At 34.6% G+C, this 24,448-nt stretch overlaps 2 protein-coding genes and 3 long non-coding RNA genes across 7 annotated transcripts in view; 3 read left to right on the top strand and 2 right to left on the bottom strand.

Moving 5' to 3' along the window:
- Positions 1–1,724: 1,724 nt before the first annotated feature.
- Positions 1,725–4,651, bottom strand: mdu (mitotic spindle positioning protein meduse). The gene is made up of 3 exons (XM_081990024.1): positions 4,327–4,651; positions 3,452–4,219; positions 1,725–3,391 (listed from the first exon to the last, which is right to left on the bottom strand). Exons 2-3 carry the CDS (start codon positions 4,215–4,217, stop codon positions 3,294–3,296), a joined length of 864 nt encoding a protein of 287 aa, XP_081846150.1. The 5' UTR covers positions 4,218–4,219; positions 4,327–4,651; the 3' UTR covers positions 1,725–3,293.
- Positions 4,652–4,788: 137 nt separating this feature from the next.
- Positions 4,789–12,046, top strand: LOC145735883 (protein FAM177A1). Of its 3 annotated transcripts, none has more exons than XM_081990026.1 (4): positions 4,789–5,059; positions 5,250–5,371; positions 5,449–5,610; positions 11,504–12,046. In XM_081990026.1, the coding sequence occupies exons 1-3, from the start codon at positions 4,892–4,894 to the stop codon at positions 5,603–5,605; spliced, it is 447 nt and encodes a 148-aa protein (XP_081846152.1). In that variant the 5' UTR covers positions 4,789–4,891; the 3' UTR covers positions 5,606–5,610; positions 11,504–12,046. The 3 variants fall into 3 exon arrangements, with proteins under 3 accessions (XP_081846152.1, XP_081846153.1, XP_081846151.1); XM_081990027.1 differs by lacking the exon at positions 11,504–12,046 and adding an exon at positions 6,844–6,967; XM_081990025.1 differs by lacking the exon at positions 11,504–12,046 and having other exon boundaries at positions 4,790–5,059; positions 5,449–6,033.
- On the top strand, positions 7,050–11,490 carry LOC145735885 (uncharacterized). Its single transcript, XR_014179775.1, has 2 exons — positions 7,050–7,611; positions 10,173–11,490. It is a non-coding gene; the product is annotated as an uncharacterized LOC145735885 (long non-coding RNA).
- A 1,511-nt stretch (positions 12,047–13,557) lies between the features above and the next one.
- Positions 13,558–15,205, top strand: LOC145735887 (uncharacterized). The gene is made up of 2 exons (XR_014179777.1): positions 13,558–14,759; positions 14,865–15,205. It is a non-coding gene; the product is annotated as an uncharacterized LOC145735887 (long non-coding RNA).
- A 303-nt stretch (positions 15,206–15,508) lies between these two features.
- Positions 15,509–24,448, bottom strand: part of LOC145735886 (uncharacterized) — a 65,649-nt gene continuing 56,709 nt past the window's right edge. Inside the window, exon 4 of the long non-coding RNA XR_014179776.1 lies at positions 15,509–16,351. This is a non-coding gene — a long non-coding RNA (uncharacterized LOC145735886). The remainder of the gene's footprint in view (positions 16,352–24,448) is intronic.

Genomic DNA, 24,448 nt, shown 5'->3' with positions numbered 1-24,448 from the left:
TGGTTAGAACATTATTGTTACTTTAGTTTGTAATAAATACAATAGTAGTAACACTGACGTCTATGCTATAATAATTAAACATCAATTAAACCACCATCTTTATTTGGTTTTATTTGAAAATACTTGGAATATATGTCCTTCCTATAGCTAATATAACTGGAAATCTATAATTATTGTACACGTTATTGATCTACATACATATAATGATGAAAATGAAATGTTTGTGTAAAGATTTTTATCGTTTAGGTAATCTTGAACAATTGATGTGTAATAGTCCATTTTTGGACTAATTAGTATAGTAAATATTGCAAAAGCAAAAAAATTATCAATACTGATTAGTGGGGATAGAAGTTAAATTAAGTTATCTCTTGAATATACAGTGTGCTCCAAACATAATAGGCGACAGCAAATAGTAGGTATTTATGACTGAAAATTGTGAGAATGGCAGTCAAATAGTTTTGAATAATTTGTTTTTGAATGTTCTGGTTTCTTTGCACAGTAATTGGCAATTATACCTTTCTACATTTTTTTAGTACATATTTCCAAATTACTGAAAAGTGAAATTTGGAGGACAAGATGTTTTAATGTTTTGGCATCGGCTGAGATTAGTAGATACTAATTCTTTTCAGGTAAAACGTGTATGATTTTTTCCAGGTAAAACGTGTACTACATTAATATTTTTAGCACTTTTATAAGAATAACTACTGACATATTATATACACTTTTGTTTTCTCACCTTGAGAGTTTCTATAAGTGCTTAGTTCGCATTTAGATAAACACAAATGCTTGCAAAAAGTAATAATACATCTCTATTTTAATAGAAATTATCTAATTATTTGTTATATTGCAGAACGTTTTTCACATCCGACAAAAAGTATGGCGAGTGCAAATTATTGAATGGTATTTATAACCGGTTGGTAAAAACTGGGTCGTTTCGGATTCAACCGAGACATTCGACCTTCCAAATGTTATCAGAGAAAACAAGTGAATACATTCTGATTGCAGTGGCAAAAAAACGGAAAAAATTTCACGTAATTAAAGCCAAAGACTTTCCTTGAAAATTCCTTCATAGTTTTCGTTTTATAACGAAAAAGGCTTCTCTTCTGGTTAATTTGCACCTGTATATAAAGCTAACAGACCACCTAATTTTTGACGCTTAGACTATGATTTTTTTCTAAGAAGAAGCTACTTTCACTGCAAAGTTCATTCACATCAAAAAATACCGTGAATAAATAATTACTTGAATTTTTCTGTGTACTGGAATGTTGTTCTTCCATCGTTAAAATAAAGACCATGACCTGCCTTAAGCCACCTGCCATCCAACCGAGATCTGTTGGGGTAGATAATAACCAAAAAGCGTTTACAGATAGACTATCAAAGGTCATAACAGTAAAAATTGCTTCTTTAGGAGACTAGTCTCTCCTAAAAAAACACATTTCCACATGTTTAATACCCCCTTAAAACCTTTACTGGATTTCCTAATGTGTTATTCTTACCTAGAACCACGGATTTTCACAGAAATCAATCATATAACAATGTTATGAGTGCCGACACGAAAATTCAGAAAACACACACCTTCACCTCTTTCACTTGGCAATAAACAATATTTACATGCAAAGAAAGCAGCATTGTCTGCTAAATAATGAAAGAAGTGTGATTTCTGTTCCATTGTCTTGACTGATAAAGAAGCTACATTGTTTCCTGTAGCCAAAAAAAAAACACGATTTTTCTTCGAGATGTTTTTATTGATCGTAATACAACTGAATAAATAATAAATAAAATAAATACTGTTCGGCTTCCTAAAGATTCACAATACTAGACATAAGTACACGATTTCAAAGGACGGTTTTAAAGACACCTTAACACGATAAGTATTATAAATGCAAGGTGGCCAACTAAAGCTATTATTTAAATCCTAAAACATGTTAAAAGTTTTCATTTTGATTGTCAAATCACTTAAAGTGCCTAGCTTTAGAAAAATATTGATTCACAATTCTTAACAGGAACTTTCAATTACATAACTATTTTTACGTATATCACCCAATTTAAAGGCAAGTTGTATAAGGAAGCTTTTGAAAACTTAATTACATGGAAGTAAAAAAAATCAGTTCCCAGTTTGAAGTGGTAAATATTCTATAAATATGAATTAAACTTGTACAAAATGTTTGGCAAGGCAAAACATGACAATCTATTCATATAGGTACAGATTATCACTTATTGGCTTTTAATAACATCAATAAACGTCAGACACATAAACTCTGCAATAAATATGAAAGAATAGGAAAATCCTGTGGAATTTGTGATATGATGGTAAATTTAGAGTTTCTTTGTTTCAAACAGATGAACGTACGATAATAAGATTAATAAATTAACAAATAATTCTTTGATGAAAGCATATCAGTCAGTATAAACCAGACTACTAATTTTAATGTGACAATTACAAAAAAACATTTGAATGGCCTTGTATTTCGGAAATGGTTGACGCAATAAGCATAAATTTAATACACATATGCACAGCGTTAAGTCCCCTTTGTAACCAATTTTACCTGAAAAGCCTAATAAAATTAATGAATTGGTAATTAGACCAACATTTAGCACCCTTGAAAACACAATGCATATTTTATTAAATTAATTTGGGGACTTTTATCAGTTTTTCAAGTAAGTTAAATAATGTGTACTAAGTAGTGAAAAAAAAAAACAGATCATCGCAATATTAGTATACCAAAAATAATATAATTTACAAAAAACAATTACCTTATCACATACATTCAGAAAAACGTATTCGATGGTTTACATATTTATAATAAATGCAGGACATGGGTTAATTACAATTAGAAAATTACTTTTTATAACACCAATGTAAATTATATGCAACAGAATCCAATCTTATTTTAATAAAAAAGATTGAAGTAGAATAAATATTTCACTGCATTGATTTCAGAAATCTCGGAACTCTGAAATACTGAAAACTAATTTTATGAATTGAAAGCAAATTTTTTGTGATTATTCCATTATCTGACTAATTTTATAAGTGAAATTTTCATTGAAATATCTAAATTTCAGTAGAACTTTGTGTAAATTGATTTTCTATTATTAAGCATGAGTTGTGGGACAATTAAGTGTATTACTAAAATAATGATAAGCTTATCATGAAGATTCAAAGTTTGAATTTAAATACAATTACATAATATTTAATGACTTTTTTTTTTGGTTGTTTGGCTTTACATCTTTATGTTAAACTCAGATATTAAAACCAAATAAGTCCCTATGGTTTAAAGCTAATTAAAACTCTTTCAAAATTCTCTGGAGTATGAAGAGCCGCGAGAAGATTGAGATGAAGGCCTATTTTTAAATTGCATATTCTCAAACTGCATAATTAAGGAGTGAGTGCCTAGAAGATCAATGTCCCATCAAGTAAAATACTTTAAAAAAATGAACAAAATGGACTTACCAGGAAGACCTCCTTCTTCATCAGATAGATCACATAACTCTGCCAAAGACCTGGCAGGCTTCAAACTGCCACCAGTTGAGCTACTGTTATCTTCAAATCCTTCATCACTGTTACTGTACAAATTTGCCATGGATTTGGCAGGTTTCAACCCACTATTCCATGGGCTCATGCCCATATTTTCAAACTCATTTTCCTCCTCCAGTTGAAGGGCAGCCATTAAATTAGGCTGGCTCTTTTTGCGCTCTTCCCTTAGTTCCATTTCCCTTTGATGAAACTCCTGCAATTCTCTCTTCATTTTTTCTTCTGCAGGTACAAACCCATTTCTTAATGGTTTACTGCCCTTTTCTACTGTAATTTTGGCTGGTTTAAATGCCGCATCTGATATCCAGTTGTTTTGAGTAGGGTTTGTGTTTATTGAAGATTTTGTAAGTTTCCCTCTTGACTTAAGAAATTTGTGCATCATTCCTTTAGCTGAGGCATTTTGAGTAAACCTCCTGAATCCATTCATGGTTGGTTTAGAGGGCACTGTAGTAGATGATGGGAGGGTTTTTGACTCATTTTTTGAGTTTGTGTTTGTGGGGCTTCCACGTCCATTACATACTTCTATAACAGGTGGTTCTTTTAATTGTTTAGGCAGACTTTCCTGCTGGCTGTTAGTGTCTGGTTTTCCATGAGAATAAATACTTTTCAGCTCCTTTTCTCTTTGAATTGACTCCTTTATTTCCAGTTGGATTCGGTCTAAGGTACTGAGTGTTGAGCTGCTCATCTCTACAAAATAAACTGCGTTTTAAACGTATAACAGAAATTTAAATTAATTGCAAAACATTCCAGTTATATCCGCGATTTAATTCACATAGTAAATGGTGTCAACTTACCGGAAGTTTTTAATTTCACTTTTTATTATAAACCTAACTAGTTAGTACCAAAATAAGTGCCAAATTATGAATCATACTAACACTTTAATTAGATAACGGTTGTTTTTATCACTTGGTATTTGCTATTTGTATTATATTACAGATTACCGATACGCTGCTTGTCGAAATGAACACCGTTATCAGACTCATTATTTCGGAAATTTCTCATTTCGTGGCATTGTACACACAAATAGGTCGTACCATTTCGTTTACCTCTCTTTTCTCTTTTTTACCACGGAACACCTGTCAGGTGTCAAATCCGGTAGTACCGGAAAGTAGCCACAGTGCAGTAAATTTGGCAACGTTGTACATCGTACTATTGTTGGCCTCTTTTCACTTAATAGATCGCAACAAGGATAGACATATATGTGGCAACCCGATTTGACTGACAAATGACGTCCGACAGCAAATGTTAACCTCAAAAAGTAAACAAAAACAAACGACTCCCTGACGTTTAACACAAAAGGTGTGTTCACTAGGTTTTTTAATTATTTAACTTTGAAATTCACACTTATTTGGATTAAAAATGGTTTTGGTCAAACCAGAAGACTATTCCGGCGAAAACCCCGATCCTGCTTTAATACGGTACAAGGATAAAACCCCCAAGAACGTCCTGGAATTTTCTGACGGAATCCTAGAGGAATACAGCACTGACGAGGAAGATTCCTCTCCTGCTCAGGACGTTGTCGATACGGTAGGGAAGCCTTTTAGTTTAAATTTACCGTTAACACGTTAGAGGGCACTACAATTTACTGGGAAGATAAGGCCAGCCAATTTAATTTTTTTGATCTATAAAAGGCAGTACTAACTTAAATATGTAGCTAGGATAACCAACAACAATAAGAGCAACTACTGACGGAGCTATTAATATTGATTCTTTGCAGTCCACCTTAGCATGGGGTCCTTGGATGCTATACAAAACTTGGGCAGCCGGGTCCTCAACATTGTCTTTTCTGGATTACCTTGGAGAGTACCTGGCATCATTTTTTGGCATCACTACACCAAGGTAAACACTTTCATTGGTCAAGGGTTTTGCTCCCTTAGAAAACCCTATAATTTTTTTACATTTTTAACCAATTTTAGATATTACTTTGAGTTGGAGGAGTACAAGAGACGCAAGGCAAATGAAGAACAGCATGCAGAACAACAAAAAGGATGGAGCACAACAACAGACCAAGTAATTGATGTTCCATTGAAGAACTTAAGTGTTGTTCAACAGGGACAGCCACCACCAGTTTAGTCTGTGTAAGTTCTAATAATATTCAAGTGATATTTTTATACTTTGTTATTTATATATGTTTTTGTTTGTAAATTGTTTTTGTAATTAAGTGGCTTAACAAAGCAAATGCTTAATATACAGAGCAAATAATGTTAGAAGTTACCAAATAAGTTTATCTTACTTTCAGTCAACACCCAATTTAGTGTTTACTATTTTGTGGTGAAGTGGCCCAAATGCACATTTTAAGAGAATATTTTTACACAAGCAAGATGCACTAACTCATCACATTAAGTTTGTATTGCTTATTTTGCTTGTATTGTCTTTTACTGTCAGTTATATTTAACAGTTTTTGATGGATGATCACATAGGCTTGGTTTAAACTACACCTGTTTAGCAATTTTAGTATTCATTTAGGTTGAATATTAAAAGTATATTTTATGCTTTGTCAATTTGTACTTTGTTAGAAAAAGTTCTGTTTACACCTAAAATCTAAACATTTCCTCGTTTCTCCCTTATTTCCAGCTTTCGCGGCGTGTAAAAGCGCGCCTGTTTTCGACTCACTAAAATTACAATTTGAAATTGAGCTGGCGCGCTCTAAAGAAATGAAAGTTATCGTCGTCTTAAGACGGCAGAGAGAATTTTGCCTCGCTTTTTAAAAGTCTTGCTAATTATGAATGAGAAGCAGCTACGGCGTACGCTTGCAGTAGTAGGGCTAGGTCAGGGTCGGAAACACTTCGTTTTTCTTTCTATTTCTTTTTCGAAAAAGTTGGCGCGCGTTGCACTTTCGCGGCTTTCGCCTCTAAATTGCTCTTTAAAATCTCTTTAAATTTCTTACTTTGTTTTGACGCCGAACTGAGCACATTGTGGTTGCTACAGTTTTCTATAAGAAAGTTTTTGATGTCGTTTTAGCTACTTTTTTACTGTGAGTACTAAAGTAGTTCTAAAAATAAACACAGATAGTTTTAAATGAAGAGTTAACTGACTGTCAATATCCTACACTCCTGTCTTAAGTTTATTTTACTTTTTTTACCTGAACTGACTGATACTGTAGTACGTTGTCGTACTTAAAGGACACTGTAATTGAAAAGCTCTAGCTTAGCAGTCTATATTCTATTTATAGTGTACAGCGCCACCTCTTGGGGAACTGCTGTTGAAGGCCGATCGATAAAACACTGAAATCATACCGTATAGTACATTGTCGTACCTAAACTAACTAACGGGAACTGGAACTCTCAATTAGTAATAATTATATTTGGCAGGTATTAATTGATAGATCAAAAGGAAGCCAATTAGGGTTTGAAGCTAACTTGACTGATGCAAGGTTTCCATATACAAATTTTAACAGAAGGTAATTTAATACAATATCACTGTTGCAATCTGTAACTGAAGGTGCTTTTTGGTATTCCTTCACAATCTTAAGGTGTAATGCAAACGTTTTTTCGCAAACCCGTTTATGGAAACCCTACTCGACAATAGTTCTTCAGAATTTTTGGTTTGAAAATCCAGTTTGTAGAAAGCAAGGCTTTAGATTATTCTGCTAAATAATTTTAATCTTGTCAACTGAAAACTCACTTTATCGTAATTTGGATGAAACTTCTTGTTAGAACCGTATTAGGGATAAAGGGATTACGAATTAGACATCCTAAATAACGTGTCTCATCGTTCACTTTAGCAAACAGAAAAAAGGGACCACCAAACACCCTGTACGCTATCCCTCAGCGACTGCACCATCTGATCCTTCGGCCGCCCTAATTAATCATCCTCGACATTGAGAGCGTTTCGTTGTCGTTGGGGGTTATTTATCACACGCGTTGGTTCGCCCGCCACCCCCTCTTGCGGTCCCTGGTCCAGGGTAATTACCCGGCGGATGACCCCGCCCACCGGCCAATCGAAACGCACCGTTGCACACCCTTACGAACCTCCATCGATCGGGGGTGACGCGCGTGCGCTTCAAACGCCTCGAAGGGACACTGGCCGGCCTAGCACGTGCGATACGTGTGTATTGGACGTGGATGTGGGATTATGGGGTGAGTTTTAAGGGTGGAGGGTGGCTTTGGTTCTAAAGTTCTGATATTTTATTTTAATTTGCAATGGCGATGTGTGTTAGATCTGAATTACTATTATACTTACAACAAGTTTTTGTTTTAATTTACCTGAAATATGTCAGGTATAGAAGGGTCACAGCCGTTTTGGTGAATAACATTTTTGTAAAAATTTTATCTTAAAATTGTTCAATATTTTAGAAAGATAGTTTTGCAGCAGAGCTCAAGCTTTTCTGTGTTTGTTTTCCTTAATCCCTAATCTAAATTACATGTATTAGAAACACAGATTTATAAAAATAGTAGGTACTCAAATGTTTCTAACAATACCTACATGAAAAGTGGTTTGAAACTTTTGATTCTTCCAAAATCACCATAACGATTCTTAGTTATTGGTTTTACATTGAGTAATAACCCAATCATGTTTTTTTGTCATATTTATACTTGATATTGTGAGACATTTTGTTTGGCCTTTAAAAGAAAGTTCAGGACGCGTTCGAAGAACACTTATTTATACGTTGCATTTATAATAAAAACTAGTTATAGTAACCATCCATTTATATCACTAATTTTTCTTTTAAAGCAATTTTAGAGATCAATCCTTATACAAGTGAGGATTGGTTTCTAAAATTAGAGTAATAAATGCTGCATAAACTAATGTACTGATAGATAATATATCTTTGTGACATGCACTTTTATTGCCCAGATTGGAGGCGTTTTGGTGACAAATCAAACATCTTAAACTTAAGAAGAGCAAAGCCAAAATGCAATTTATATGCCAGCACACTGTTTGAGCAAAAAGAGTGACATTTTAGCATCTTTTTAAATTGTAAACTTTAGACTCATAATAGAATACCAATAGTTGATCTTTACAGTGGTTTGAAAAAAACCTAACGCTATATTTAGGTTTAAGTAGGAAAAAGGGAAAAATAATTTGTACTATATAATTTTTATTACTCTATTCAAATTAAAGCACTCCGTAATGGAGTGAACACTGTTTTTTCTCCAGGACTTTATTGACAAATGAACGAGGAAATGCTACTGTAGGAAAATACATTAGGAACTACTTGTATGTAGGAAATTCTACAGTTGAGGAAGAATCCTTTTTTAGTAAGATAAAAACTACATGCAAAACTGTTGAAAATCGAATTATTTAGTGATCAGTGAAATCTTCAACCTCTGCAAATTTTTCAAAGAAGAAGCAGATCTTTATTTTCCATTGATAGACCAGAGTTTTCTACTGCAACTATTCAACAACCAAGTGATTTCTTTTATGTTGATTAAAATAACTATTACTCTAACTGTATAATGTATATTATAAAACATTTTAGAAAGTACCTACCCTTTTTCATAATTTGATAGATAATAGTTTAATTAAGAATTGTAGTGCATAATATACCAATAGTTTGTGCGCTCTAAAACATTTTATTATAAAATGTTCAAAATACTAATTAGAAACTTTATGATCTTAATTAAGCCTTTTCCAAGAAAATCTTCATAATTTCAACCCAACTCTGCGTCTTTGTAACTCGTAGTAAATTAAAATTTACCACAAAGCCATTTCAGTATTTTAAGTTCTTATCACATAATGTAGAAGCTCCCAACTATCTCCGGCGGCATAGTAAAATCCTATTATTACGACTTAAGCAAGACGTGCAAACTAGCTGCCACGAACATACATGCCTCTTAAATATTCAAAGGCTTCCGTTTCTCCCCCGTAAACTCCCTTACGATCCGGGGAGAAACTTCATATTTGCAAAAATAGCCGGCGGCCTTGCGGATTTGCTCCGGGACATGGAGCTGCGTCAGGAAACTTTAGGGCTTCCAGCGTGTTCGTAATGGCTTCGGTTCAGCCAGGCTACAGGCAACCAATATATTCATCGACGTAGTTCTCGTGTTGCCTCTGTTTCTGATGTTTTCGAATTGATTTTCCTTTTAGTGTCAGGTAATATAGAATAGACGGGCGTTACCCAATTTTTTAACGGCCGTTGTTGAAAAATTACCCGACGAAATTTCCGAGATAGATCCAATAACAGGCTTATTAGTTGAAGATATTGCAACGTTATTGAGAAATTTCCAATAAACCTGTATGAAAGGGCTTTGAGTAATCTGGGTGCACACATCAACTTCAAATCTGTTTGGTTCTTGATGGATGACGCTTTCAACGCTGGCTCTTTATAACTTATATGTAATTAGAATTATACAGGATGTTGATTAAGTAACTGTGTTAAATGAGCATAGTTTAGATATTTGAGGAAGCAGTTCTGTCATTGATAAAGCTTCAAAATTACCTGGCAGGTAGTAATACTTTGAATACTCTGTAGATAAAAGGTGAACAGCTCGTTTCACGTCTTTCGCTGCGTTCGACATCTCGAATAGGTAATCCATCATTTTCCTTACGGAGCTGCTTCAATTTTTTAACCTCGTATATGGATCAATAATCACCCACACCCACATCGGCTTTGTGCTCAAAGTAAAACTGGCTAAAGTTGAATAATTGATTTCCTTTATAGATGATTTGATGTTCTAATCAGTAACCGCTTTTTTAGATGTCCATTTAATAAAGCACAAAGGACTTGCGTCTGGCCAGTTGCTGGACAGGGGTGTGATCGCGAACAAACACAAACACGTTTCCAGTTCTGCTTAATTAACATGCAATGAGCTCGTGCTGGGCTGGACAGTGGTCACCAGATGAACTGGTTTTTGGGCACGGACTACATGTGTAGTCACTTGTGAAACCTAATAGACTGCAGGGGCAAAACTAGTGTTAAAGTCACTCTGGATAATTTATGACATTTTAATTATCTTTATTTTTGTTACCTGTATTTAATGTGTTTTTTAAACAAACATTAACACTGATTGGTGCAAAACAAGGTAAGATTTTCTGAACTCTCGTAAAATACAAATTTTAACTATGGAGATTATTGAAACAAGAAACTAAAACACTGTAAACAATAATTTTAGAAATTGGAACACGTGGTTACATGTGTAGAAGATACAGGGTGATTCCCAACTTTATCAGACAAATTAGTTAAGTTCATCATATAAGAAATGAGACAAGACATATTTAGGGAGTAAAATAATGATGATCAATAAACATTGTATACTGAATACAAGACTAATAATGTCTAATGGACAATATTAGATTAGTGCACCAATTTCAGAGTTTATTTTGTATCTGTGTCAGAAAAATAAAGCATCATTCCCTTTGGTAACTAGAGGTTATTATACAATTTGCATATTGAATATCGAATACATAACATCAAAATCCGGCCTGAAAAATAACATAACAAATCCAAAGGGCTCGTTATCTTTACGAACATCTGTAACGTTCGCATTTGGAGGTGCCACAACATTATAATGCACTCGAATTAAACCCTTTTGAAATCGCCGGGTTCAGGTACACAGCTGGAATTTTTTTAATGTAAAACTCGGTATGCAAATTTACGGGGCGCAATTGTTACATATTGTGCTAGGAGCGGAACGATAGGAGAATTTGACTACCTGGATGCCCCCCGGGTACGACCCGTGACAGATAAAGATTTAAATAATAAAAAATTTGATTTTGTTTTGGGTCGGTAGGTAAACTGTGGTCGAAGAGGGTCGAAGCTCTACTACGAATATTTGAGGTACGTAGAGCTTTTCAGTTTAGTATAAAAAAGCAAGAAATAACAATAATAGAGCAAATACTAAGTTGCTAAAATGGTGGAAACATTATCAGTTGCTGACTACAACTGAGTTAATTAATTTAAAGTGTAATATCCAGTGAGCTTGAAAAGTAATACATATAATAAAGTTAGCATGTTATACTAATTGGTTCAATGTTATTGAATGGTAAATTCTACAAATATAATTTATTAATAGTTATTTACTCTTTTAGAAAATACTACAACAACGGTGGGAGACTAAACAATTTACGACTTGCGGACGACACTGTTATCATAGCTGACGATGAAAGAAGAGCAAAGAATTAGCTTGACTTGTGCTGCTTTTGGGAAGTTTAGTGTAGCACTCATCTAGAATAATTGAAATTTCCAAGCTTTTTTAAAAGAAGTAGGTACCTCTTTTCTAAGAAGAAAAAATTTAGCAAATGTGTTCTTCCTGTGCTGATTAAGCAGAAAATGTTACACTAATAACTATAAACAGAATAGGTGTTGCACAAATAGCTACAGAAGCTTCAATGTTGGGGTTTACTTTAGGATATTATCAAATGAATGGTTCCACCAACTATGTGTTCAAAGTTCAAATCTTAATCAGTCTTGAGGATTCTGGATTTAGTGAACAAAAACAAAATTTCATTAGGAAAAATTAGCTATTTCTGATACCTTTAAGTATCAAAATGTAAGTTCGAAATTCATATATTTTTCGAATCCTGTATTTTCCCAAAAAAATACGATATTAAAGTAGAAGAATTAATTTCTCATATGGGAGTCAGGACAAGCTTAGAAAACGAATAACTTTGTGGATTGATTTATGTAAATATGGAAAGAGTTGCTTACCAGTTTCTCTATAGTCACTTTTAAAATTCTTAATAGTGAATAGCTGAGACAGATCGTTTACTTCACACTAAAAGGACTTGAAGAAATTGATTTCAAATTATCATAACAATTTTGTGAAGATACATTAGATTTCAGTCTTACTTACAATACTTAAGTTAGTTCTTCTTTTCTGATATTTTGCAATTCAATAGAATTTTTTTGAATATCATTTAATTCTGTTTACAGATGGCCTAATGGCAATGTCGGTCGTTTTGTGTCCACTGGTATATTCTACAATTATTAAGGGCCCATCGGTCAAGCCGTTAGCATAAATCACTGTCTTTAGGACACACCCTTCGACCCCCGTGTTTACCCATAATATTTGACAAAGCCCCGTTCCACACTACACGCTTGGCCACCAGACCGAAAACAATGCAATAAAGGCGTAATTTTGTAACTGGATTTTGAAATTTTTGCCATTTTTATTTTTGGGATTAGCATAAGCTCGTTTATCAATTTTACGCGCCCCTTACCCCTTGCGTATTGCATATTCACGTTCTTCTCATGACGAGAGCATCCAATCTAAAGTTTCTTTCAATCGCCGTGTGAAAAAATACAACACAATCAATATCTACCTGTAACCAATGATTAGTATAATCCGATCGTTATGTAGAATAAACGGAAAAGGGTTCGATAGTAATATGCAAACCATTGTTAGAGTTTCTGCGTCAAAAAAAAGGGATCAGGGATGAGATAAAGGGTCACAGCATGAGAATAAGGAAGTGGTGTAGTCATTAGAATGTTGCGTCTAGCGCATAAATAATCCGCAGACCTTATCGTGCCTCCAGAGACCGCATTTCTTTTTTATAAGCTTCCAACACCCTTCGAAGTATTTGAGCAAAGCTTGATGGAGCGAAATTTGCATGCGACACGTCCCGTAAGCTCCTAAAAGCTCAGCAGATAACTTAAATGCATTACATTTGATCTTTTCTGCTCCGGGCTTTTTCCTTATTGATTATTTTTATCTTTTTCGCCGGAGTGTACGCGTATGTTCCCAACAACGAACCATTTTTTATGTGCCGTGAATGATGTATTGGAAGCTATTTACCCCCGCAACCATCAAGAAAGTTTATATTTTCTCTTCAATATAAATTATTTTGATATTCTTCCACAAATTTTTAGATATTCCTGCATTTATACAGTGTGTGTAGTCCAGCATTCTCAAATTACCTGAAAAACATACAATAATACTATGATACATATTTTCTGATGGCGATTTTGATTGGCAAGTTTAATGCAAAACCAGTGCATTGCCATACTGTTTCCGTGGCATTTGATAGAGCAGGATGCAAATAGGTTAGTTTTGCACTAACTTTGCCAATCAAAAACGTTATGATTCCTTGTTAAATGCTAACTATATTTTATGTAACCCGTTCAAAATGTGTGTCATAATTCTCTTTTTCTAATTTTGGCATATAAAGTGACACTTTTCAAAACTGATTAGAGTGACAAAACGTTTTACTTTTCGTAACTAGTTACGAAACGTATCACTTTATGTAACTAGTTATGAAAAGTTCATTTCATCACTCCCTGTTTTTATGCATTTCCGTAGAAACATATGGGCGACATCCATCATAACATGTCGTTGTCACAGTTTATACAAGGTGGTATGAAAGTGAATATTTGTGTTAAATCACTTTAAAAGATGGTTTTCACAGCTTTTTGGTCAAAATTAGAAAAAATTATGTATGCAACACGTTTCGAAAATGTCTTATTGTGTAACTCATTCAAATTGTAGGACTTCGCTGCTCTCGCCCTACAAACATTCATTCGTTACACAAAATCGAACTTTTCATAACTGGTTACATAAATAGCTATTTTTAAGATCGTTACTAATCACTATTGGATTTTATGGCTTACACCTTACTTTTGGTAACCCTATAAACTATAGTACAAGCCTCAGAACTTAAAAAACAAGTGGGGAAATATGGTAAAAAGTCAATTAACTTTTGCACTGGGTGTCTTTAATAACTCCTGCATTAAAGTATGCTTAATGAATTTAAATGTTCAAAAGCGAGATATTCCGTTGCTAAAGTCACTTGCTACATTAAATAAAATTGCAAAACATTATAGTTTTAAAAAGATGCTGTTAAAACGAGTAAAACTTATCAGCATAGTCACCCATTTTGAGCTTCGTGTAATAGTGACCATGCAGGGAAGAAAATCGACCTTCCTGCTAGGATTTTGCAAATTGCCAAGAGGGAGCCGGATCGTCGAGTCCATTATCCTACACATGGCGTCCTTATCTTGCAGGAAACGTTTATCCGGACCCTCCAAAATGGCCTTTGCAGGATTCAAACGGAGGGGGATGTCAAGTTTATGGCCGTTCGGAATTTACAACTGGCAGTTTCGGTCCCTCGAGATGACCGTATATTCGTACCCCGAAATAGGTTTATTGCAAGCCAGGGCGGAACTCGAACTGAAATATATTGGCCGTGTAAAATTCTTTAATAGATTCTCGAGGTTTTGCTTTGGCTTCTTGGTTATTTATGGCTTCCTCCAGTAGCCCAAGGCACCACTTTTTGATAAATGTTTAATCGATACCGGACGTCCCGCCAATATTTTTGCACTAAACCCCCAGAGTATAAGGCACTTCAGGTAAGCAAAAAAAAACTATTACTTTCAATATGAACAGAGTCTAGACATAGAAAAGCTGCAGATAAAATAAAATCAATCGGTAGGTCACGCGCTCTAACGTTTTAGGTTTGTGATATTTTACTTTGGAGCAGAGTTCCAGCTTCGTTAGTATTCACAGAGCGAAACGAACCGACCCTCTTCAGGGAATCCACCAGGAGAATCATAAAACTTCGAAGGGAAAAGGTTTCACTGAATTACCGCCATTAGGCGACTTTATGCTATATCCAATTCGATGTTTGGGCGGAATTCTTTGAGAGCTTTTCTTGGGGATGGGCAATTATTTGAAAAAAAAAAAACAGAGTTACAGCAAAATTGTAATAATAACATAAATATTTTCTTAAAATGGGGGTAGTGGATGTTCAATACAACCAGAATGTTTGGTAGGTTAAGTAAAAAGGCTTATTGAACTATTGATTTTATATTGATTACAGAACATGACAAACTTATTTCATTCCAGACTAAACAGTAAACATAAGCAATTCAATAACTAATTTATTAAGCACCGAATATAATTTTGACTGCATTCCAACTACAAGTACTAAATCCAAACTACATCATCAATATTACGTGTGATTCAATACAATACTTAATCCATACAACCAAGCCAGATCGCATAAAACATCAACAAAGACCGGATTAAAACGTTCATCCTATTGAGGTCTGAAGATGGATTATACAGGCTGTCACCCGAATTGCTACCGCAAATGATTTTTCATTGTGTTCCATAACGATGCATACGGAGAGTTCGAGATGGAATCGCTTGTGACAGTTTAATTTAAGTAGGTACGTCTAATATTGTTAATTGATTTTCACATGAATACAAATTGAAAGAGTAGGTATTACTTGGAAGAAACAGGCATTTGGATGCAAGAGGAGAATACGTTGTTTTCCAACCTAAATATGAAACACTGAGCCCTCTTACTTTTAGATTTAATAAAGTGGTTTAGCTTGCAGTTTACTTTAATTTTGTTAAGATGGTGATATTATCTTAAAACAGAACAGCAGAAGATTCTTCACTTTCTTCCGATGATACAAAAGGTTACAAAAATATTGTCGTATTCCATCCTTTTAACCGAAATGCTAGTTTAGTTAAGAATACTTTACAACTTTTAACTACTGGACATGTACTAAACAAGATTAGCACTTACTTTCCAAGTTTGATCACTAGAAACTTTGAGCTGTAGTGAATAAAATTAGTGATGCTAGTAAACCAACACCATTAATATAACTAAAGATTACACGTTGTGAGGTGAACCCTACTGTTGTGAAAAGGGGGGTTAAACATTCATCATCTGCATCCCGATTGAAACAAAATATCTGAAACGAGGTCGCACGCACTGACAGACATAATTTATTCCCGAGGAAAAAGGTCGCAGGGAAAAAGGGATGCTGCTTCCGTAGGTAGCTTATATAATTTCGTAGGAATGAATATTTTTTACGGGGAACTTGTTTCGGATAATGGGTCTTTTGTTCCTCCGGGGCTTTTGTTAGCTGCACGGGATTCGTTGAATTCAATGCAGTGGTAATCCTCTATAACAACCAAACTCTTGACTCTGAAATTTAATTATTAGGTTAGTTGAAAATTACAATACCTGATTTTCATCATTATAGTTGTTTCTAAGAATTGTTGTATACTAGCTTACACCAGTATACAGGGTTGTTATTACATCTTGCAACAACTTATTATTATTATCTCTACTTATCAACAAGTAAAACTTTGAGACAGTGTACCAAACCCTGTTTTGGACAACATTTCATGTGGTGAAGCTAAACCCTGAATTTTAACATCCTTTATCTCAGATGAAACGTGCCAAAATGTTTAGTTTTGTACTTCATATATTCAGGAAGAATCTGTATATTGATGAATGTATATTGAGAAATAATCATCATCTACTGAGTTTACTAGTTCTTTTTGAATTTAAAACAAGGAGCCTGAAAGAAAAATCATTGAATAGGGTATACACTGTGCATCATAGTTTTTGAGATATTGACAGATATACCGTTAAATTTCAATTCGAGATATAAAATTACAATTTATAATTGATGCGTGAAAATCTCCCTCCGTTGTCGGGATCGAAGCCAAAGGAATCTTGATACAGTTCGTTTGGTCTATTTTTTTCATCACAGAGCGGTGTCAGATTCTGGGTCGAAAGGGTTACCTGCACACAATAAAAAACACCCTGAAGACATGCACCGGGGGTGCCGCGTACATTATTATGGGGTGAGAAAGGGTTAGGAAAAACTATGCAAAAAAGGGTCGCATTGTATTCCGCTGTGATATATCGCGTATATGCAAAAATTCGGGTCCCTCTTTTTTTTTCTGTTTGGCAAAAGGGTGTGCCGATTTTAATATATGGGATTCTACGCTCATTGTTGGGCCGCTGTATGAATGGATAACTAGATGTATTCAAAAACACGAACACTACTGTCATAACTGAATGGTAATCAATGAAATATTGATGGCTGGGACGGTCGATCGTTGATTTTGCCTTTGTGACACGCAGACAGATCATAAAATGTGCATAAATATCGTATATACCAACCGATGTTTACACTCCAATGAGTTGGGATTTTGGGTTCGATTTCGAGTATTTTTTTTAACCACATGGTATTCCAAATCAGATTTAAGCGAGCTTTTTACTGTTAATAGTATATTCTTCAACGAGTATGAAATGATTTTTTTCCTGTTCGGTACCGGACAATTTAACAGTCGTTGTGGTTTTTCAGCTTTATGAAGAGGATTTTCACGGTTGTCATATTTAAAAATAGACTAAAATTAAGTCAGTCAGAAACATACAACCAAATGCTGAAAATGTACTAATGAAGGTATCAAATGAATTCAAACTGATTTTGTTATTTTTCAAGTATGTTTCGTGGTTTTATACCTCCATGGGAGCCAATTTAACAGTTTCCACTGACAAAATTCCTCTCATAAAGCTTTAAATAACGTTTGGTACTGTTTATACTGATTTTACTGGATTTTAAGACAGTTTTGTGGTTTTACAGCTTTATGGAGAGGATTTTGACGGTTGTCATATTTAAAATTAAAGTTAAGTCAGAAACAACCAATTGTTACAAATGCCAAAAATGCACTGATAAAGGTATAAAATGCATTCAACCAAAATCACACTGATTTTGTTACTTTTCAAGTATATTTCGTTGTTTTGCATCTATATGAGATTGAATTTGATTTTTGCTATATTTTTATTGGTGGTTTCAACTTCAACGGGTGGACTAATCCAGTGAGTAATAAGCATATTATTAAACAGTCATAGAAAAATAGTTATAACTTAAGAAAGTACTGGAAGTATGACTGGAATAGAACGTTTTCTACAGGGTGGTCCAGTTTTAAATGTCAATAATTCACCAATCCATAGCCAATTAAAAAATAAGTTGACATCCATTAAGTCATTTTCCTGAAAAGTGCTTCCTAAGGAAAATACAATCTTTCAAATTTCTGTTTAAAAAATCGTTTTTTTTTTGTCATAACTGTCAGACCGTTGGAGCAAAATTGATCAAATTTGGAACAAGCACTTTATTACACGTTATTACAGTCAAAGACCCAAAACTAACCCAACCCAACTTCGGAAAATTCACTTAATAAGTTTAAAAAATATGATTGTAGTCAGTTTTCATAGTTTCATGACAAACTGAAAGACTTTAGTTTTGAAAATTGACTTAGAAAAGATTTCAGAAGCTTAAAAATTGTGTTTGTAACCAGTTTTTATGCAAACCGAGAGACTTTAATACTGAAAATTGACTTGTAGACATAAAAACTACTTTTTCAAGAATTTGTTACAACAAATTCATACATTTAAACCTTAAAAATTGACTTGAACCCCAAAATGTGACTGAACTAATGAAAAGTGACATCAGAAGCTTAAAATTTGCATTTAAAGTAAGTTTTCATAATTTGAAGACAAATTTGAATATTTTAGTCTTGAAAATAGTCTTAGATGCAGGACATTGACATTAGATTCATGAAAATTGTCTTGAAAACTAACTTTTCGTGCTTTTTACTTTGCTTTTCATTTTCTTCGAATTCTGGACTAATTTTAGTGCTTCAAAACTACTTTCAGCTTGGAAAATCGAGTTTTAAGACTATCTTCACCAAGTTATTGACATAGCAAACTTAAAAAACAATTTTTACATTCTTCATAGACTTAAAATGGCATTCCAAGCTTTGTCACTATTAAATCGACTTCTAGACACCTCAGTGCTAAAAATTCGGATATTTCTTAATAAACTAGACTGTTTTTAGTGTTTTAAGGCTGTTTTCAGTGCCTCAAATCGAGTTTCAAGACTATCTTTACAAAGTTTTTGACTTATCAGGCCTAAAAGCCAGTTTGTCCACTGACCATAGTCTTGAAAATGTTATTTCAAGCTTCTTCACTATTAAATTGACTTTTACACTCATAGGTGGCACCTCTAAGAAATTCAGACTGTTTTTAGTGCTTTTTAAGACTGAAAAATCGAGTTTAAGACTATTTCCAAAAGTCAAGTTTCTTCAGTAATAAAAGTAAAAAATGTTGGTACCAAATGCTACAATAATAGTCTTAAGAACTAATTTTTAGAAATAAAATAGTCCGAAAATTTAATTTACTTCTAGACTTGTTGTCCAGTCCAGAAAATTCAGTTGTACACCAATTAAAGTCTTAAAAATATACTTTTGGACTATCTTTAGTCCTAGTAAAGTCAGTTCTAGCATTAAAAGTCAACTTTTATATTATTTTTAGTAGTAAAAAATGAGTTTCATGCACAATACAATCTTTGTCTTGATTTCCGGACTTTTTTTAGTTCTTGAATGCTAGTTTCAGGCAACCAGGATGGCAGTCTGAGAAAGCGAATCATAAGACCATTCCTAGTAGTAAAAAAGTTTTTAGACTATTCAGTACAAATTTGGACTTTCACAAGTCTTGGATGTTCAGTTTTAAACTATAAAACGATTTTTTAAATTGAAATTTGGAGGACTGTATTTTCTGTTTTTCAGAAAAATGACATAATGCAAGTCAACTTATTTTTTGATTAGCTATCAAATGGTGAATTATTGACACTTAAAACTGGACCACCCTGTATATTTAACTACATATTTTCCTATTTCATTTCTATAAGAACAAGTAATTTAAGACACAGTTTACCATCATTTAGTATATTCTCTACTCTACCTTAGGTCTACTAAAAGAACCGTTGTGTGTCTCTTTGAGAATTTTTGAAATATTTGAAATCTCATCCTGTCCATAGACCTGTGTGTGTTATTTACTTCGTATATAACTCATTCGAACATTTTTAATGCATTATTTTCTCTTGCGAGCGTTAAAGCTTGTCGGTTGCCAGACAAGAAAACAAAGTGCCAAATACGGTTTTCGACGCTTTTTAGCATATTTTTCATATAACTTCGCGTATGTTAAGTTAGATCCTTCACACTAAATTACGTTTCCAGCCAAATCAGACGAAACAGTAAATATGAGAGGCTGTCTCGAATTCGGCTGAAAATCATATATTCATATTAGACACGAATAGATCTAGGCATTTTGATGCTTCCATCGCCGATAAGTTGAATATTAATTTTATTTGCATCGAAAATTAATCAAATTTTTCAATGCCGTCATGTTCCCCTTTCCGCCCAAACTCGTTCGAAATTAATAACCCTCGCATTAGCAGCGATTTATATCGTTAAGAAAGGTGTCATTTTCCCCCCGGTGATATTTTAATAACGCCCTTCGAATCTCCACGTTCAGCCTTTAAGACGTTGTTGCATATTTACAACCGTGGTTTACAACCCTTTGGTAGTAGTACGTAATTATGTATTTGAAAGTCGCCATAAGCCCTTTTGTTTCTTCATCCATTTTTATGTTTTATGACCAACCAACTGAATATTATTGTTATAGTATCAGGACCAAAAATACTCATTAAGTAGAGAATCGAAATGTTATTTTAGGAACAATACATTTTCTTAAATCTCCAAAATGTTACATCTTCCTAAAGATGTGCAAAAAGAATTTAGACTATTGTGCCACGTCTGGAATATCTACTATCCACAAAAAAAACTTTTTTTTTGATCTGAATATTATAATCACAATTTTGTTACTGCTTTGCTATACACGATATTCATTCAAGCAAAAAAGCGTACGTCTTCCTCAAAACACAAATCTTCATTAAACAGTCGACATACATTCCAAAATCCCACGGTAATTCCTTCCACTTCGAAGGGTATTGTTTCATACGGTAAACAAATTAGAACAACCGTTTCCTCTTCGCTAATTTCTCGCATTCCTTTAGAAATTACTTAACGCATGTCACTGCGTTTGACGTGTAACTTCGCGGCTGAGACATGCCCTTACATAGGGCTGTTAGAATGTTCCTGGATAAGTCCTCGAGGTGCTACTTCGTTCACGCTCAAATCTCCATACCATATAATATCTGTCAAGTGGGATAAGAAGCATTCGTGTATGCGATAATTAGTCGGGGGCTGATTTTGTCAGGGTATATGCGCGTTGATTTAGTACGGTGAAGAAAATTGTTGTAACCTTTGTATTAAAGCTAATGTCATTAATATTGAAGTTTGCTGCACCTCAGTGAATTTAGTTGAATTTCGTTCCTGTACACACAAAACCGCAATGAATCAGTGTGCAGTACGCATACATTAAGGGGTGGCATTGTTTTAGCTTTAACATGCGGAAGTGTATACCTTTACTCAGTGGTAGTTAAATTGCGAATTAACAACCATAGAAAACGGCACAATAAAAACAAAGATATAATAAAATCGTGCCGTCTAGGCCCGTTTGTTTTAACGTGACGTGACGTTACGAACAATACGCGCCAGTTGAACAAATTTGAAATAAAATCCCAAACCACCCCGTAGCGCATGCAAAGAAAGCCCCTCGTTACTTATATCCCATAATGTAAAACAGTCCGATTTCCAAACTTTCCCATCGAGTATTCGTAGAAACAAAACTTAATTTCGCCAAATCCTCCCCTTAAGAGTAGGAAACTTCCTTTATCCCCCTACCGACCCCCCCTTTCAAACAAGGCGCTGTCGCTGACCCTACGGTAAAGTCGTCCCCGTAGCACCAGCAATTCCTTTGTTATCTCCAAAGTATGCGCGAGATCAGAATGTGACTGTCGCTAACCGTTCGGGAACAGTTCCGTTCCCTTTCTAAGTTTTCCACGTAACAGTAACCACCCTCTATATGCTTTCTGTTTGATCCGAGACATTTCCCGAGAAACAGCGGGACAACGCCGTAGTCGATTTCGAAACGCAAGATTGGTGGTGAACGATTTAGTCTGGGTCGCTGTAGCTGATACCTAAAGGCATAGAGCTTGGCTCAAAGACTTGCATATTATTTATTGCGTTCCTAACGCCAAACATTGTATATCGCGGGACGATGTCTCGAGGGTGAGTCGGGAGAGGTAATATTGAAATAGCCATGCTGCTTTCCATTTATGTACCACGGATTTTAAAATAGTTCATTATGTTTTTGTTTTATTGTTACCAAATATTGCTGCTAATTTAAATTAAGTACTTTCAGGAAAAATACTTTGGTTACTTATTTCTGATACTCAAGGAAGCAACTTACCAATTGCCTGAAAACATGAGATTCTCAAAATCTGGAAAAGACACAAGAGTTAATTAAGAGTTGGGCATTTTTGTGGGCAACAAGAAACCACATTCTGACTATTTGAAAAGACATTGTTGTTCTACTTTATACTTTGGTAAATTTTACTCATCATTCCACAGTAAACCACTAGCTTTACAATGTTGTAATTTTTTAAATACAACTTTTACATAAAAATATAACTTTCATAAAGATAATTGTTTGAGAAGAAACTCAATCAAACACTGGAACAAACTGTTTTTTTACTTTCGTAAACTCGTGTCGATATCGCCAAGCTATTAATGACTCAAGCAATTAATTTCTGCTCCCGATAGTGGAAACGAAGCCAGCAGATTTTCAAACAGGTGTATTAAACAGGCAAAAAAAGGAGCTTTACTAAAGCTTCAGGCAAACTTTATATTTCATCGACAAGTACAATATTTCCCCTTTCAATAAAATACTCCGTGCACACACTCCCGTTTGTGTACCTGCTTAATTTCCATCGTCCTCTATTTCCGTTAAATTTCCATCGTGGTAGCAAAATCCAGGACAGTATCCAATTTCACACACATCAATTTGTATTAATTAGCATCTGTTATTGATGAGGGTTATTGTTTGATATTGTCAGCCAAAGGATGTTGTTGTTGAGTTCCAAAACTGCCCAATAGACATCGTTTTCCAAATTTTAAATAGAACTGGATAATTCTCGTATACTTCCCTCCCAATAAATACTTTGATTTTTGATAACATATATGGCAATTTGATGAGTAGTTGTATCTTTACAATAAATGGTAAAACAAAACTTTCAGCAAAACATACTATTCTCCAGAGATGTCTTCTGAAATTTTGAAAGTCCATCCCTGGGCGCCAGAAAGAGCGTTCGCCGGTAAATCGGGGCTCGTGGTTACCTTGCTATATACGGGCGAACGCCCTCCATCCCCCTCGATCCCCAGGGAAACGAGGGATGGGGAATCGAGTGTGCTGGCGACCCTTTAGAGTGAGGAACGACCAGGCAAAACCGATCGAAGTCGGCCCGACTTGGGTGTGGCAGAAATGCCCACGCACACTTGCTATGGTCACTCTTTTTGTGGGTTCTCTCGCTCCTTTGTATCTCCTTTATGTCTACTTCGCCTTTACGGCTAAATGTGACGGCCATAAAGGACGAAAAACCAGAGGCGGAACAGTCCTTAGTAGTTTTCCAAGAGTATTTGTTAATGTGATGAAAATCATAGTGCTTTTGGAAGAAGACAGTATAGCTATACTCTACCCTGAGCTAAATTTAATACTTAACTAGTTAAACTCTAATGTTTATATGATATTCCGAAAAAAGTACCGTTGAAAGTATGCAATGTTCCCAATCACTAGAATGTTACCATGAGGACAATTAGAAGATTGCAAAACTAATGAAATATTAAACTTATTTATGTTTATGTTGTAGATTATATTCCATTACAGCTAAATATATTATGGTACACCTTTAAGGCACTAAAACAAAACTTCGGAGTAAATAGCCACATAATATGGTTCATGGTATTCTTCTTCACAGTTTGAAGAACAGAACATTCTGTTCTCAAATTTAACACAATAGATAACAATTTTCCGGCAGGAACACAATGGTCAAATTAGCAAACCTTCTTTTATTCCATTAATGTAAACTAACTCTCCTTCGATTAAATTCTAAATGGGGTGGGTGATCGTAAAGGATGAGAAATCCCTCCCTTACAGCAAATAAATTTCAGAGCTCCTAAACGAACATAAACAAAAAGTTACAAATAGGAGAGTTGTTTAGACAACACGCATTCAATCTCTCGGCGCGGTCCGATCCTGATAAATTGCTTCATTTTCCGAAGCCTGTTTTCGATTTTCGGCTCGATGGTAACAAAGTGTGGTGTTTTCTCAAAGTGTCCCTCCCTGAAAACGTCTTCCCGGTTATAAATTCTCCAATTTCTTACGCCCTTCGAGTGGGGACTGCCACCAGTGCAGTTTATTTCGGCGGAATGGGGTTCGTCTCTCCCCCGAACTATTCCTAAACTAAATTAAGGTCCCAAAGAGGCA

The sequence above is a fragment of the Ips typographus genome, linkage group LG11 (assembly GCF_016097725.1).
Source record: "Ips typographus isolate SLU linkage group LG11, UJ_Ityp_2.0, whole genome shotgun sequence".
In the NCBI taxonomy this organism is placed as follows: domain Eukaryota; kingdom Metazoa; phylum Arthropoda; class Insecta; order Coleoptera; family Curculionidae; genus Ips; species Ips typographus.
Note: the sequence above shows the minus strand (reverse complement) of the source record. Positions and strands in the feature narration are given on the sequence as shown.

Excerpts from the sequence above, each read along its gene's own strand:
- mdu (XM_081990024.1), bottom strand. The coding sequence starts at position 4,217 with ATGAGCAGCTCAACACTCAGTACCTTAGACCGAATCCAACTGGAAATA. Across the intron at positions 3,392-3,451 it reads TGAAGAAGGAGGTCTTCCTG|GCACTCACTCCTTAATTATG; the intron begins GTAAGTCCATTT and ends TTGATCTTCTAG.
- LOC145735883 (XM_081990026.1), top strand. The coding sequence starts at position 4,892 with ATGGTTTTGGTCAAACCAGAAGACTATTCCGGCGAAAACCCCGATCCT. Across the intron at positions 5,060-5,249 it reads CTCAGGACGTTGTCGATACG|TCCACCTTAGCATGGGGTCC; the intron begins GTAGGGAAGCCT and ends GATTCTTTGCAG. Across the intron at positions 5,372-5,448 it reads TTTGGCATCACTACACCAAG|ATATTACTTTGAGTTGGAGG; the intron begins GTAAACACTTTC and ends AACCAATTTTAG.